At 48.1% G+C, this 14,983-nt stretch overlaps 1 protein-coding gene across 4 annotated transcripts in view; it reads right to left on the reverse strand.

Moving 5' to 3' along the window:
- LOC135921356 (collagen alpha-1(XVIII) chain-like) overlaps positions 1-14,983 on the reverse strand; it is an 840,088-nt gene that overhangs the window by 274,877 nt on the left and 550,228 nt on the right. For all 4 annotated transcript variants that reach the window (XM_065455691.1, XM_065455690.1, XM_065455689.1 and 1 more), the window contains one exon: positions 2,599-2,757. In XM_065455691.1, coding sequence (XP_065311763.1) covers positions 2,599-2,757 — 159 coding nt within the window. The remainder of the gene's footprint in view (positions 1-2,598; positions 2,758-14,983) is intronic.

Raw genomic sequence — 14,983 nt, forward strand, 5'->3', positions numbered from 1 at the left:
GGTTTCCTAACGCGTCTTGTATGCGTTTGTCTCGTGGGCATGCCGCCATTGCGGATTGCGGTTCAGTTTGTTTACGCTCCGCCGCTGGCTGCCGGTGCGGTGAGGCAGTGGGCACGGACATCCTACTTGGTAATCACTGTGTCTGAAGGGGCAAGGTTCTGACTGGTGTTGTATAAGGCGCCGGTCGCTTTTTTCGTCGCGACGGAAGATTCCATTTTTTACAAGCACTGCTCCAGGAGGGCACATGGAACCGGCAAACGCAGGCCTCAGGATAGCACCTGAGGTTAGAATAAAGCAGGCGGCACAGGATCTCCAGGGCACCCGAGGGGTAGCGGGGGGATCAAAGCTGGAAGCAGGGCAACCCTTGGGTTGGGGCCGTAGAGGCTGAAGCGTGCCAGGAGGTGTTCGCATAAAAATTGGCTGTCCGCGATAGCGGACAGCCGATCTTACACATTTCTGGCACGGGCAGGCCTCGGCGAGCCCCATCCCACAGACCAGTCCGGGTTCCAGCTTTGATGTCCCCGTTGCTGCTTTGGTGTCCTGGAGGTGCCGCCAATAGCGCGAAATAATGACACGTTGTTGCAATCAGTACAAAAGACGATTGAATGAATATAATTACGTCTAGCCGCCAACTTACGATGCTAAGTTCAGCACTACCACGCCCTGCGACTTCTTCTGGGAAGCCTAGGGGCAAACGCATACAACACGTGCTAAAAACTCCTGCGTAGTGCCTAGACAGAGTCGTATATTCAAGGAGCAGAAGCCCCCACATTTTCTCTCTCGCACCTGCTCTTACTCGCGCATGCGCGCAAGCGTCCGTCGTATGCGCAAATGCTACGTCCCGCTGTACCTACTAGCGATTGTAAATGCGCGCCCCGGTACCTTTCCACAACGTTTCTTGCGGCGTGCGGCAGAGGGCAGCACAGCAACATGGAAAAGGCAGATTTCATCACCTCTCCTAATTTTCTGCGGTCTTCGACTGCGCCTTCCTTTTCACAGCACCCATCCTGTAATTCTAATGGTCCACCGGTTATCTGCGATAGGCATTATAATGAAGCATGTATGCACATCTACACTGATTGGTCGGTACAGTCCACCAGCGCAGCAGGTTCCGTTGTCATTGCGGCTACGCTAGTGACAACCAATTTTTTATTGCAATGAAAACGAAAGGAAGAGACGTAGACACCTTATAATTGCGACGGCTGCGCCTTTTCGCACAGTGGAAACAACAACATAAAAGATGTATGTAAGAAAATGAAAGGAAACTGCGTGATATGTTCAAATATCTACAGCACACAGTCATGTATACCCACGAACATACACATATAAAACGCAAATGCAAGCTGCACCACAATAAGTTTGTAAACAAAGTCACAAAGATATTCGAGCAACCGTGATGAAGACTGCCATGAGCATATGAAAAAATGAGGAATTACATAGAGTTAAAGTAATGCACGCACAGAATACAATAAAAGTATAACACGTACTTTACAAGTGCTAATAATTATAAATAATAGAAGCAAGCTATAGTACCATCGTGTGACTATTCAATGCGATATCTAGTATTTGTGAAGTATAGAATAAAATTTAAATTCTCGCATATAATATCAACGGCGGCAGACCTTGCTTCCCTGCATACTGATATGTACCACGTCCCACAAGAACGGCTACGCAAACGAGTCATATCTTGTGATCCAAAGGCACCCCTACAATGTTTGCACTTTGCCCTATGGCACACGACTCACGAGCATTTGTTTCAGGATATAAGGAATGGTCACCATCAAGATCGGGAGAAAAGACAACATAGTATTTCAGTGGCTGGCAGGACATACCGGTAATACTAGTAATGACTTCGCCGATGAGGCACCCCAGTCTGCCTATTAAGGAAATCGAGTGGTTCCGATCCTGCTATCAAGAACCTGCGCTGTAAGAAAACCTTATTTTCTGGGTCGGATTAACACGCACATTCATTCGTCGTCTCCTACTTGCCGGAAGTGTCATCTACGTAAACTCAATTTTTCTCTCAAACTGGAACTGCCATCATGAATTTCCCGCTCTAATTCAACGTTGTTATGCCACAATCTCTGGATCAGGGTTACATTCGCGATAGCATAAGCGTTGCGCATGGGAATGGCTGACACACCTATTTGAGACTCCTGCGGAGCCGTAGAAACTACTGAACACGTCCTGTGCTTTTGTTCTCGCTATGATGCCTAGCGCCGCCCTTTCGGGACAGCATTAAACCAGCTGAACTCAAGGCCGTTTGCAGAAGACAGTACTCTTCTACCGCGGCTGTGCGTGTAGCTGGCGCAAGAAAAGCAACAAAGGCGTTGCTACAGTACTTGAAGTCGACTTGGTGTGCTTCTTCAATAATGCGCGCGACCAGCGCCATCTCTCTGTCTCTCTTTTTAAACTATGTTTACTTCTTTATCCCCTTCTACTAGTGCAGCGTAGCAAACCGGCATGCGTCTGATTATTCTCCCTGCCTTTCCTTAGTTCTCTTCTTAGGACATCCATTTATGCTCGCATACCCATCGCAGAAACATTTCAATCCACATAAAAAGTTCATAACAACCTTTCGAAAAAAAAACGGCTCACCTGATGCCCGTCTCGTCCTCTCGGTCCAGGAGGCCCTTGGTCGCCCTTTGGACCTTGGTGACCTCTAGGTCCCGGCAAGCCCTGCGGCCCACCCGGGCCGGGTCTGCCATTGAACGGGCCTGCACCGCTGAACAGTCCCGACGTGTAGCCGTTGTCCAACTGCCAAAAAAAGCCCAAACGCGCAAACACTGATGACCAAGTGGAAGAGGAAATAACACCTATTATTTTAAAGAAAACTAACGCCCCAGTCGGGCCTCCTTAGTATAGAGGCTCAGTCGTCTTGGCCCAGCACATACTTGATGTGCTCCAACAGCAACCGCGGGCACACACACACACACACACACACACACACACACATATATATATATATATATATATATATATATATATATATATATATATATATATATATATATATATATATAAAGTGTTCAAAGTTAGACTTGCCAGGTTTTAAAAAACATGCGCAGAGGAGTACAAGGAAGCCATATTCTAGCAGGTTATGCGGCCAGGAGGTCGTAAACTGTGAGGGTAATTGTCCTCCTAAAGTCAGTATCTAATTGAATTCGATAATTAACTTTCTCGTTTACTGCAGTTAGCATGTATGTTTATATTGTAAATTCAGACTATTCCATTTGGTGACTGGTGACTATACCATTTTGTACAATTTTAGTAATGCGCCTGTGTCCCGACATATGCACGTCTGAAATTTCAACCCAAGCCGTCTATTTACGCTTGCCAGACGGCGGCACCCGCATGAGGCCCCTCCCTAGTGTGACGCAGCTGTTGCATATGGCGCTCCGTCTGACTAGAATGTGGGGCGATAAGCGACGGTGATTAGTTTTCTTTCTTAGCCAGCGTTTCCATTGGCCAGTGAAACTGAAGAATGACTTTGCGGGTGACGTGATACGAGCCCTGTTTCTTTGAGCAATTGCTACTAGAGTGGGTGACAAGACGCAGTGCCGCATAAGACTTCTTATGCATTCAGGTGCAGCGACACTGCTCTTCTGTTTTTATAATAATGGAAACTTTGCAGAATCATTGAAATTATTGCCATCTCACAACATAAAGTGGCAGCGTCAGCTGCCATACAGCACATTTCTAACCACTAGAGATGCCAGGACGCCTTGCATATGCGTAAAGAAAATTTACGACCAGGCATTGTCAGCGCTTAGTAAATGCGGGTTAATGGCCCGCATTTTCTGTCACCTTTTAAAAGTTAGAATGCATCTACCCCTCCTCATGACACAGCATGAAATTATGCCAACGTAGTCAAATTCATATTTATTTGTTTACAGACAGCTCCGATTCAGCATTACTTCGAAAGAAGTAGGAATAACCCCCCCCCCAAAAAAAAACAGAAACAAGTAGTGTAAGTGCACGGCCTACATGCAAACAAAACATACTCACATTTTGAGAAATTTGCTTCAAATACCCCATTCCTTACACAATATTAGTGTTGACTGATATGAAATCTTACTCGACTTAGAATTACGACAATCGCCAAGAAACCACCGGTTTAAAAAAGTTCGAAATGCTTGCCTTCCGCCGTATCACACCACATGAACTGCTCTCGCGTCGAGTCGACAACTCTGCGCAGCCTTTACGGGTCGTTGCTTTTACAGGCGGGAATTATCCGCATATTCACGCCATTGACATCGGTGGGCTCAACTGCGTAAACGCGATCTTTCACATAGACCTACAAAAATAAGTCCAGTTCAGAGAGATAAGGGAATCTCGGCAGCCAAAACATGTCCCCTTTGTGCACTATCCACTGCCGCGGAAAATTAGTTTAACGAGTTCTTTGCAGTGCAGGAGAAATGTGGTGGGGCTGGGTCATGCTGGAACCAAACTTACCGCAGTTCATTGAGAGGGAGACTCGAGGCAAAGTTATCGACGACATCAACAAGAATTTCTTGCACATAATTCCTTCCATCGAGGTTCCCCTCGAAGAAGTGAGGGCAATGATTCTGTCCCCAAGTATGCCACACCATACATTTAGACCGCAGCGAATTTGGTGGTTGTGTTGCCGCAGCCAGTGAGGATTTTTTTTTGACCAGTATAGAGCGCATTGTGAATGCTTACTCTGCCGTTCCTCCAAAATCGAGCCTCACCAGTCCGAACACTCTTTGTACGAAATCCTTATGTTGGTCAATTTTTATTTGGGCCCAATTACAGAAGTCTGCCTGTTTTTCAAAATCTGGCGCACTTAGATCCTGATGAAGATTCACATGGCATGGATGAAATTCGTGCTTTCGTCAGAACGTTGTGCACTGTTCCCACGCTTTTCCCCCATTGTTTAGAAATCTCTCTGATGCTTACATTTGGCATTGCAAGCACGCAGGCAAGGACGTGAATTTCAAAGTCCTCATCAGTGATGCTCTTCTTGGGCTGTCTTCTTTGGTGAACTGAGCCTGATGTACGATAACGTCTGAAAATGCTAACAAATGTCGCTTTGGTTAGAACTCGCCCATCCGGATGGCGAGACGCGTACAGACTCATTACTAATGAGGCGTCGGTTCATCTGCGCCACTGATAGCACTACATCATTTGTTTCTGTCGAAGAATAGTACCTCGACCAGACGAAGCAGCCATTTTTCAACGCATAAGGTCCCAACGCAAGTGTTAGGCCGCTCGTCTCTCTAACAGGCAGAATGGACGGCGTAGGGCTGCATGATTGTTTTGTATGTACTTTTGCAGTGCCGCGAGTTGCCCAGGCGTTTTGTGAATGGGGAAGCGTCCACCCCCCCAGCGCGTCCGGCGGCAACCGTTTCTGTTTTTGAGGGGTCGGACGGCCCGCGTGGTGTCGGGTAACGAGCCGAGGCGCGCGCCGCCGCGGGGGGCGCGGTGCAGAGGCGGAAAACGGATTCGGAGAAAATGCTTTTACGCGCGCTGTGTTGACATTCCGCCGATGGTCACAATAGGGCCACGCGGACAAAGCTCGAGTGGGACGGTTGTATACGCGACGTTGTGGCGCCGGCTCTTGAGTCCCCTGCTAATTAGAGACGCAGCTGTTAGCAATGTTGACCACGTCTGGCGCGTACGGAGCGGGGGGTTCACGCCCCTACGCATTCGGGCGGCAGCCACGTGCATCTTGTTTTGAGCGCTGGGGAGAGCCCGCTTGGTGTCGTGTTACAACATGCAGTGCGCGCCGTAGAGAGGGGCGCGGTGCGCATGCGGAGGCCGCGTTCGGAGAATGTCGTTTTAAGAGTACCCGAGTCCGAATGCCGCCAGCGGTAATTATTTTTCTACCAGGAAAAACCTTGAGGGGGACTACGGTACGCGCTGTTGGGACACCAGCGCCCGAGCACCCTTGCTGGCTAGAAACGCCGCTGAGGTGCGAGATGGCCTCAATAAATCGTGCATGCCTGGCGTGTTTGCCGAGGCCGTCACTGACCACGTGGAAACAGGAGGGGGAGAAGAAGATGTGGGAAGAGGGAAAACAGGGTGGTTTTCCAATAGATTCACTTATGAGAGTAAGCCCATCCCTTTGGGTTGTGGCTTAAGAAGCTGTCAACTCTCATTGGCAATTGCTTCCGTGGGATGGGCTAACGACCCTACCGCCCTTTTTCTTTGTCTCTTTCCCCTATAACAACTGAGACGAGGTGCTTGTTCCTCAGTCTAGGCTGTAATCACTAAACCTGATAGAACAGTAAGACTCCGTACGATGCAACGCTAGTCTGGGCCGTAACCACTTAGTGGTAGAACAGTGAGACTCGGTTGGTCGTATGTAGTGACAGTTGTCCTAGGCTCTAACTTAAGAGAAAGTAGAAGAGTAAGGCGCTGTTTACCTATGTGTTTTGCATCAGTGTTCTTTTGCTAACTCTGTATTTGACTGTGTAAATATTTCCGTTACAATATATCTTCAAGTTTTGTTACTTCCAACCTGCCTCCTGCTTCATCAACGCCGATAAACACCTTGAAGAGACTTTGGTCGACTTCAAGGAGAAAAGAACAATCAAAAATTTACTGGCGCAGCCGACAGGATCGGCGAGCTCTACAACATCGAATCCTGGACCAGTGGTGAGAAGATCAAGTCATCCAACGAGCACCTCCTGCACCTTTGAGAAGATCCCACAGCAGCCAAGCCCGGCACCGTGGAGGAGATCCGGAAACGACAGTGCATTCAGCAAAGGGTGAGCAGGATTTCTTGCATCTTTCTCAAGTTGGCATGGCAGTAGATGTGTAGAGCAAATGGTGAGGACACGCGGGGGCGCAGAGACAATTGAGTCTAATGGAGTTGAGGGTGTGACTGTGGCGGAAATGGATCGGAATCGGGAGTTATCAAATAACAATATGCTAAATTCCGATAAGTCAAATGAATTGAGAGAACCCAGTCAGAGCCAGGAATTTTCGCAGCAGGCATCTCAGCCTTTGCAGATTCCGAATGATACAAGAACGCTTGAACTTGAAATTCAAAGGCTCAATGCTCAGACTACCTGTATACAGCTTCAGATTGAGTACGAAAGGCTGTTGCAGGCAAGGACGAATGCTGAACGTCTCAATGGCACGTCGTCCAGCGCTGAGTCGGAGCGGGGCGATCGGAGGCGAATGGGCTTCGACTCCGTCGAGCAATGCGCAAAAGTGCTGAAAGGGTTCCGCCTGCCGTGTGACGCGGATGTACCCTTATGGTTTGAGGAGGTAGAGAGACTTTTTGCTACTTACGGGGTACCGTATGAGAGTCGCGTGCATTTAGTCATGCCAGCTCTAACTGAGCGCGTTCGCTACCTACTGCGTAACCTCAACCAGGAAGAGAGTACAGATTACGAGTCAGTTAAACAGGCAGTGTTGGTGGAACTGAAGCTTTCTCCGGCAGAGTATCTGCAAAGGTTTGAGAGAGCAGTGAAGCGGAAGGAGGAAACGTGGTCACAGTTCGCGTCGCGAGTGAAAACGTATTTTTCCTACTACCTTCAAGTAAGAGGAGCCGACACTGTAGAAGTTATGGCAGAACTCATGGTAGCGGATCGTATAAAAGCGGGCCTTAGTATAGAGGGTCTTGAATACGTGATGCTACGAGAAGGCGAGGGATGGCTTAAGCCACCTGAGATTGCCAAAGTACTACAAACTTTGGAACAAGCCAAAGGCAAAGGATACGCCTCAAAGCCATCAGTGGCAGAGATGGGGCAAAAGCAGACGCGCGTAGCGAAAAGCGCCCTCAGGTGCCACGTATGTCGCAGCTCAGGCCATTTCGCTAAGGATTGCCCGACGTCTAGTGACAAGGAAAATCAGCCAAAGAAGGCTATCGAGCCAAGGCAGAGGGCACAAAGGGTGTCGATAGCCCACGAGACGGGAAGTGAGATACCGAATGGAGTCCTCACTGTAAAGGTAGAGGCCTTGAAACACAAAGGCGAAGGCATGACTAACCTGCAGTTGATCCCTATCTCATGCGGAAACGTATCCACAGATGCGATTCTAGATACGGGAAGTGAAATAACTGTCATACGCGAGAGTCTCCTTCCGAAAAGTATCGTCGAGCCATCAGGCACAATAAGATTGGTGTCTGCATTTGGTAAAACTATCGAGGCAAAGCTAGCAACGTTGCCGGTAAAGTTAAATAGCCCGCAAATGGCGGCGGAGCCCCAGAACATTGACCTACTCTGCGCGTTGACTAATGAGCTCGTCGAGGGCACAAATTGTTTGTTGACCAAGGAAGATTGGGAACATTTATTCAGGGCCAGCAGCTCTCTGGAATCCATTGTAGCACCGGCCGAGCCTACTCAGAGGATAGAGCGATCAAATGAGAAAGCCGAGGTAGTGGCCTGCAACGTTACTTTGGAGGAGGAAGGTGTTTCTGGGGAAGTTGAGCTAATTTATGATGAGAAGGATGCGTCATTAAGCCAGAGGGGAGAATTCCGCAGAGTGCAGCTAGCTGACGCTACCTTAAAGAAAGGTTGGGAAGATGCTCGGAGTGGGAAATCCGGCATGTTCGTCTCTGATGGACTCTTACACCACTGGGACTCAATAGTAGGCACCCGAGTGAGACAACTAGTTGTTCCCAAAGACAAGCGCAGTGAGGTGATGCGTTTAGCTCATGAGTCACTATGCGGAGGGCACCTAGGGCCAAGGAAAACTAAAGTGCGTATTAGGTGTAATTTTTTTTGGCCTGGCATGGAGAAGGAGGTATTAGAGCATTGTCGTTCGTGCCATGATTGTCAAATTCGCTCTGACAGGCGTCGCACGGACAGAGTACCTATAACTCCTCCCACTAGGCCAAATCACCCTTTTCAAATTGTCAATGCAGACATCATTGGACCCTTAGACAGACCGTCAGCGAAAGGTCATAGGTACGCGCTATGCTTGGTGAACATTTGCACACGGTGGCCAGAGGTTGTCCCACTGCGCTCTTTGACAACTAAGGCGACTTGCGACGCGTTGATTGAAATTTTCAGTCGCACTGGCGTTCCGGAAATGATCTGTTCCGACCCGGGCACTAATTTCAAATCACAGCTCACACAGTCGATGCTCGAGAAATTAGGTTGCGCGTCAAGATTCTCAACCCCAGAACACGAAGAGAAAATAGCTGCAATTAAGAATGTGGCGCCACCACGCACTAAAAAGGAGCTACGCAGCCTGCTTGGACTGTGCGGCTACTATCGCGAGTGCGTCCGAGCATGTGCAGAGGTGGCGAGCCCGCTCACGCGGTTAACAAAGAAGGGGGTACCCAATAGCATACCCTGGTCAGAGGAAGCTCAGACGGCGTTTAAGACACTGAAACAGTCCCTGTGCGAGGCCGTGGCGCTCAGCACTCCAGACCCATCTGAGCCCTACTGGATTTTCACAGACGCGTCAGCTACGGCGGCGGGCGCTTGTTTGGCGCAAATGACAGCCGAGGGAAAGGAGAGGCCTATTGCCTTTGCCAGCCACCGCTTCACGCCGACTCAGACGCGATGGTCGACAATTGAGAGGGAAGCGTTTGCTATTATATGGGCCTTAAAGAAGTTTGACTACTGGCTTTTTGGTGCCGAGATAAACGTTGTTTCCGACCACAATCCATTGTCGTACCTTACAACTTCGACTCCACACGGGGCAAAATTGACAAGATGGGCGCTGGCTTTACAGCGATATCACGTGTCAGTGCGACATCGGAAGGGTGTCAGTGATGGTAACGCGGATGCTTTGTCCAGGCTTCACAACAGCTCATGGAAGCCAGAGTAATACTATAGTGCCATGCCAACTGGATGGGCGTGAATGTTCCTGCTCACTTGGCGCTGTATATTGCGGACTTTGTGAGTGCCGATTCAAGATACAGAGACACTAGAGTGCTCTTACAGTTTGGAACTGCAATCGTGTGCTTAATAGTTTGATGACATGTATTGTGTATTTCTTTTTACTCTCTTCTTGCTGTGTTATTTGAAAGTGTTTGTTGTTGTGATGTAATTAGGCTAGCGTGTGATTACAATGTTCATTACGTAATCGCGGCAGTGATTTATCGTATCACTGAGCGAAAATCAGCCCAGTATACTCTTTAGGGGGAACGTGTTAGGCCGCTCGTCTCTCTAACAGGCAGAATGGACGGCGTAGGGCTGCATGATTGTTTTGTATGTACTTTTGCAGTGCCGCGAGTTGCCCAGGCGTTTTGTGAATGGGGAAGCGTCCACCCCCCCAGCGCGTCCGGCGGCAACCGTTTCTGTTTTTGAGGGGTCGGACGGCCCGCGTGGTGTCGGGTAACGAGCCGAGGCACGCGCCGCCGCGGGGGGCGCGGTGCAGAGGCGGAAAACGGATTCGGAGAAAATGCTTTTACGCGCGCTGTGTTGACATTCCGCCGATGGTCACAATAGGGCCACGCGGACAAAGCTCGAGTGGGACGGTTGTATACGCGACGTTGTGGCGCCGGCTCTTGAGTCCCCTGCTAATTAGAGACGCAGCTGTTAGCAATGTTGACCACGTCTGGCGCGTACGGAGCGGGGGGTTCACGCCCCTACGCATTCGGGCGGCAGCCACGTGCATCTTGTTTTGAGCGCTGGGGAGAGCCCGCTTGGTGTCGTGTTACAACATGCAGTGCGCGCCGTAGAGAGGGGCGCGGTGCGCATGCGGAGGCCGCGTTCGGAGAATGTCGTTTTAAGAGCACCCGAGTCCGAATGCCGCCAGCGGTAATTATTTTTCTACCAGGAAAAACCTTGAGGGGGACTACGGTACGCGGTGTTGGGACACCAGCGCCCGAGCCCCCTTGCTGGCTAGAAACGCCGCTGAGGTGCGAGATGGCCTCAATAAATCGTGCATGCCTGGCGTGTTTGCCGAGGCCGTCACTGACCACGTGGAAACAGGAGGGGGAGAAGAAGATGTGGGAAGAGGGAAAACAGGGTGGTTTTCCAATAGATTCACTTATGAGAGTAAGCCCATCCCTTTGGGTTGTGGCTTAAGAAACTGTCAACTCTCATTGGCAATTGCTTCCGTGGGATGGGCTAACGACCCTACCGCCCTTTTTCTTTGTCTCTTTCCCCTATAACAACTGAGACGAGGTGCTTGTTCCTCAGTCTAGGCTGTAATCACTAAACCTGATAGAACAGTAAGACTCCGTACGATGCAACGCTAGTCTGGGCCGTAACCACTTAGTGGTAGAACAGTGAGACTCGGTTGGTCGTATGCAGTGACAGTTGTCCTAGGCTCTAACTTAAGAGAAAGTAGAAGAGTAAGGCGCTGTTTACCTATGTGTTTTGCATCAGTGTTCTTTTGCTAACTCTGTATTTGACTGTGTAAATATTTCCGTTACAATATATCTTCAAGTTTTGTTACCTCCAACCTGCCTCCTGCTTCATCAACGCCGATAAACACCTTGAAGAGACTTTGGTCGACTTGAAGGAGAAAAGAACAATCAAAAACTTAACTGCAAGGATTGCTTCTTCCAACGGCCCAGCTTAGTAGAGGCAATCAGTGGCAAAGGCAAAGGCACGTAATGGAAGCTCAGGGGTTCACTCGATGCGCTTGCAAGGCGATGCCTGATCTGTTCGGTACTTTCGCAAAACCGCAAAAAATAAAAAAAAAAATCGGCAGGCATATACCAATGAAATGCACTGCTTACGCCAGTTCACAGTCGTCCTTCGATTTCACAGCAGTTTTTCAGGCGTAGGCAATGCAAGGCCCACTGATCACACACTTCGGACAGGTACAGCGTTCCTGGAACACCACTGGCAACTACGGTGCTGCCCGGCAGCTGTCACCTTTGTTTTATGCTTAGCGCTTGCATGAACTTGAGCCTCCGAAAAAAAAAAACAGAGCCAGTGTCATAATCCTGCACTTGAATGCTTCGAAACTACGTGTATGGTGGCACCGTGCTTTGTCGCTAACTCTACAAGTCATTGCTTCAAAAAAGAACTCGGCCAAGCCGCCACGCACAGTCATCCTTCGGTTTCGTTCGCCACGAACGAAAACGGTGGCCAAGAACGAATACTAATCACCGTCGCCTGTCACCTCGCATTCTTGTCAGACGGAGCGTCATATGCAATAGCTGCGACATAGTATGGAGGGGCCTCATACGGGTGCCGCCGTCTGGCATGCGTAATTAGACGGCTTGGGGTGAAATTTCAGACGTGCATATCTGGGGACACAGGCGCGTTACTCAAATTGTACACAATGGAATAGTCACCAAATGGGACCGCCTCTGAGTTTTCAATATAGATATACATGCTAACCGAAGTAAATAAAAACTTAATTATTGACTTTAATAAAATACTGACATTACGACAATTATCCGCACAGGTTGCGACCGCCTGGCCGCATAAAAAATGCTTCTGTGTATTCCTCTTCGCATTTATTTTAAAACGAAGAATGTTGAAGATTGAAAACCCTGTATATATATATATATATATATATATATATATATATATATATATATATATATATATATATATATATACACACACATACATACATACATACATACATACATACATACATACATACATACATACATACATACATACATACATGTGTGTGTGTGTGTCAGTATTTGTGCGGAACTGATCCCCTCGTCCCAGTTGCCGGGAAGCCTGTTTGGTAGTAACTTAGAACCTAATGTGTTTATAAAAGCGGGGGTGGTGGGACCCTCCAAGAATGTGTAGCCACAGTGCTGAGTCGCCACACATTGTACCCACACAGCATATGGTTTATATTTTCGCAGTGTAATTCAGTTTCCAAGCTTTTTATCACACTTGGGCCAAATTCACGAAGTTTTTCCTTCGTAAGTGCTTCTCGTAATTCGCTTGCCGCGTTCGCTAATAATATGTGAAGCATCAGGTTTGGCTGGAATTTTCTCATCCGATTAATTCCAGGGTAATAGACAGCTTTAGAATAGCTTTTGTTACCAAATGTAAAGGCATTACGTGCGTAACGAAATAGAGTTGTTATCACTGCGCATGCCCCGAGCGTTATTGGGTTTCTGCGGTTTACGTGAGCTACGTAAAGTGCGTTATTTCGCGAGTTTACCATACGTAATATTTACGCATGTATGACAGCACCCATGGCTTTCGCTTCTGCGTGAATCCTCAACTTATGAACGGGTAGGTTTGTGAAGACGGATCGTGCCTTTTTTGTTTTCTAGCGGCAATCATGTTCTATGAACATAGCCCCATGTAACAAGGCGAAACAAGTAAATCTTTTCCATTGTGAGAACGGCACTCCCACCGTGTCCTCGACTTCGGTTAGGACTATGCTGGTTACAAAAAAAAAGTATGGTGCCAAGGAGTGACAAAGTGATGAGAAATGAAGAGAGTAAGAGTTCAAAAAACGACCTTTTGTGACGGTACATATTCCCGGCAAGCGAGAGGAGAATGTCAACGAGAACAAGCGCATCGTGGATTTTATTTTGCTTCGTTTCACTTAATATACCCTCAGGGCTTGATGGCATTACAATGCTGTGAAGAACTGGTGCTGAATAGGCCATCTTTTATAGGATGAGGGCATTACAGGCCTGAAGTAGTGGCGCCGTTATTCCACCCCACTTCTTCTCCGCATTGCGATGGAGAAGATTTATGGTATAGTTGATTTGTCTTCCAAGAGTAGATACGTGTTGCGTCCTTGAAAGCTGGTGGTCTAGTGTCACACCAAGAAGACAATGCACGAGTACAACTTCATTGCTCCCCCTGCGCCCTGGCCATATGGGAAAAGTTTCAAGAACTTCACTTCCTTTCTTGCGAACGACGAAACCACTGCCTTGGCCTGATAAATATTCACGCCTCACTCCTTGGCGTAATCGCTCTAACTCTACAGCTCTACACCTAACTCTTGCTAAAAGACGGTGCTTGGCGATCTCAAACTAGATGTGAGATGTCCATATGCATATATCGTCTGCGTACAGCCAGGGCATTAGGCAGCACCACTGGAAGCCCTGTTGTTACAGCATTGAAAAGAAGCAGCCTTAATACACCTCCATGAGGCGACCCTTTGCTATCTTTGTATCTGTCGTTTTTGCCATCGTCGGATGGCGGAAGGATGGAAATAGAAAATCTGGCTGCCTCGCAGAAAGGTTGCCGTACATTTTGGAATACGGCCATATACTGCAACAAGGCAAGCACACGCAGAACGGACTAGTGGTTGCCCAAGTCGGATGCGGCGTCACTCCCAAGAAAGAGCAGGGGGCAACGACCCCCGCGGTGAGTTGAAGGACGGTCGCTAGACCTTTCAAATGGCGATGAGCACGGTGACTGGGACGTTCCCAATGTTCATCTGATTTTCCATGAACGTCACCAGGTCAAGAATATAGTTCATAGCGCAAAGGCATCTTCAAAAGTCAGCAATTTGCTCTGGAAGACTACTACTGGACTCATTCTACTAGTGCCACCCACCTAATGTCAACAATGTTCTTCATAACTTTAGATATTACTGGTAATACTGACTTGAACAAACGAGTCGAGGAATAGAGGTGATTTACCTGGCTTCAGTAGTGCAACAACGTTCGGGTTCTTGTAACACTAGGTAATGTATGCTTCCATCCACGTATGAGTGAATATATCTAGTAGTATTTATTTATGTATACAATACTGCAGGCCCCCAAATGGGGGCCCAAGCAGGAGGGGCACAACACACACACACACACACACACACACACACACACATATATATATATATATATACATGAAAAGGAAATAAAAAATGAAAGCGACGACCAATAAGAATAGGAGAAGGTGCACTGAAGGGAGACAACTTGACGAAAATTAGAACAGTATCACATGCATATATGAGCACTTGCAACCACTATCGAGAGAGAAAAAGAAAATGCCAGAAGTTGAACGAGCGACCATTGCAAAATACTGATAATAATAGAATAAGGAAGATCTGGAAAGCATCAAACAAAATTCACGTCTAAAAAAAAAGAAAACAGTAACGAGGCTTGCCGACATGGCAATACCCCTAGTAGTAAAGACACACGCGTTCAGTTAAATCGGTGTTT

The sequence above is a fragment of the Dermacentor albipictus genome, unplaced genomic scaffold, assembly GCF_038994185.2.
Source record: "Dermacentor albipictus isolate Rhodes 1998 colony unplaced genomic scaffold, USDA_Dalb.pri_finalv2 scaffold_12, whole genome shotgun sequence".
In the NCBI taxonomy this organism is placed as follows: Eukaryota; Metazoa; Arthropoda; class Arachnida; order Ixodida; family Ixodidae; genus Dermacentor; species Dermacentor albipictus.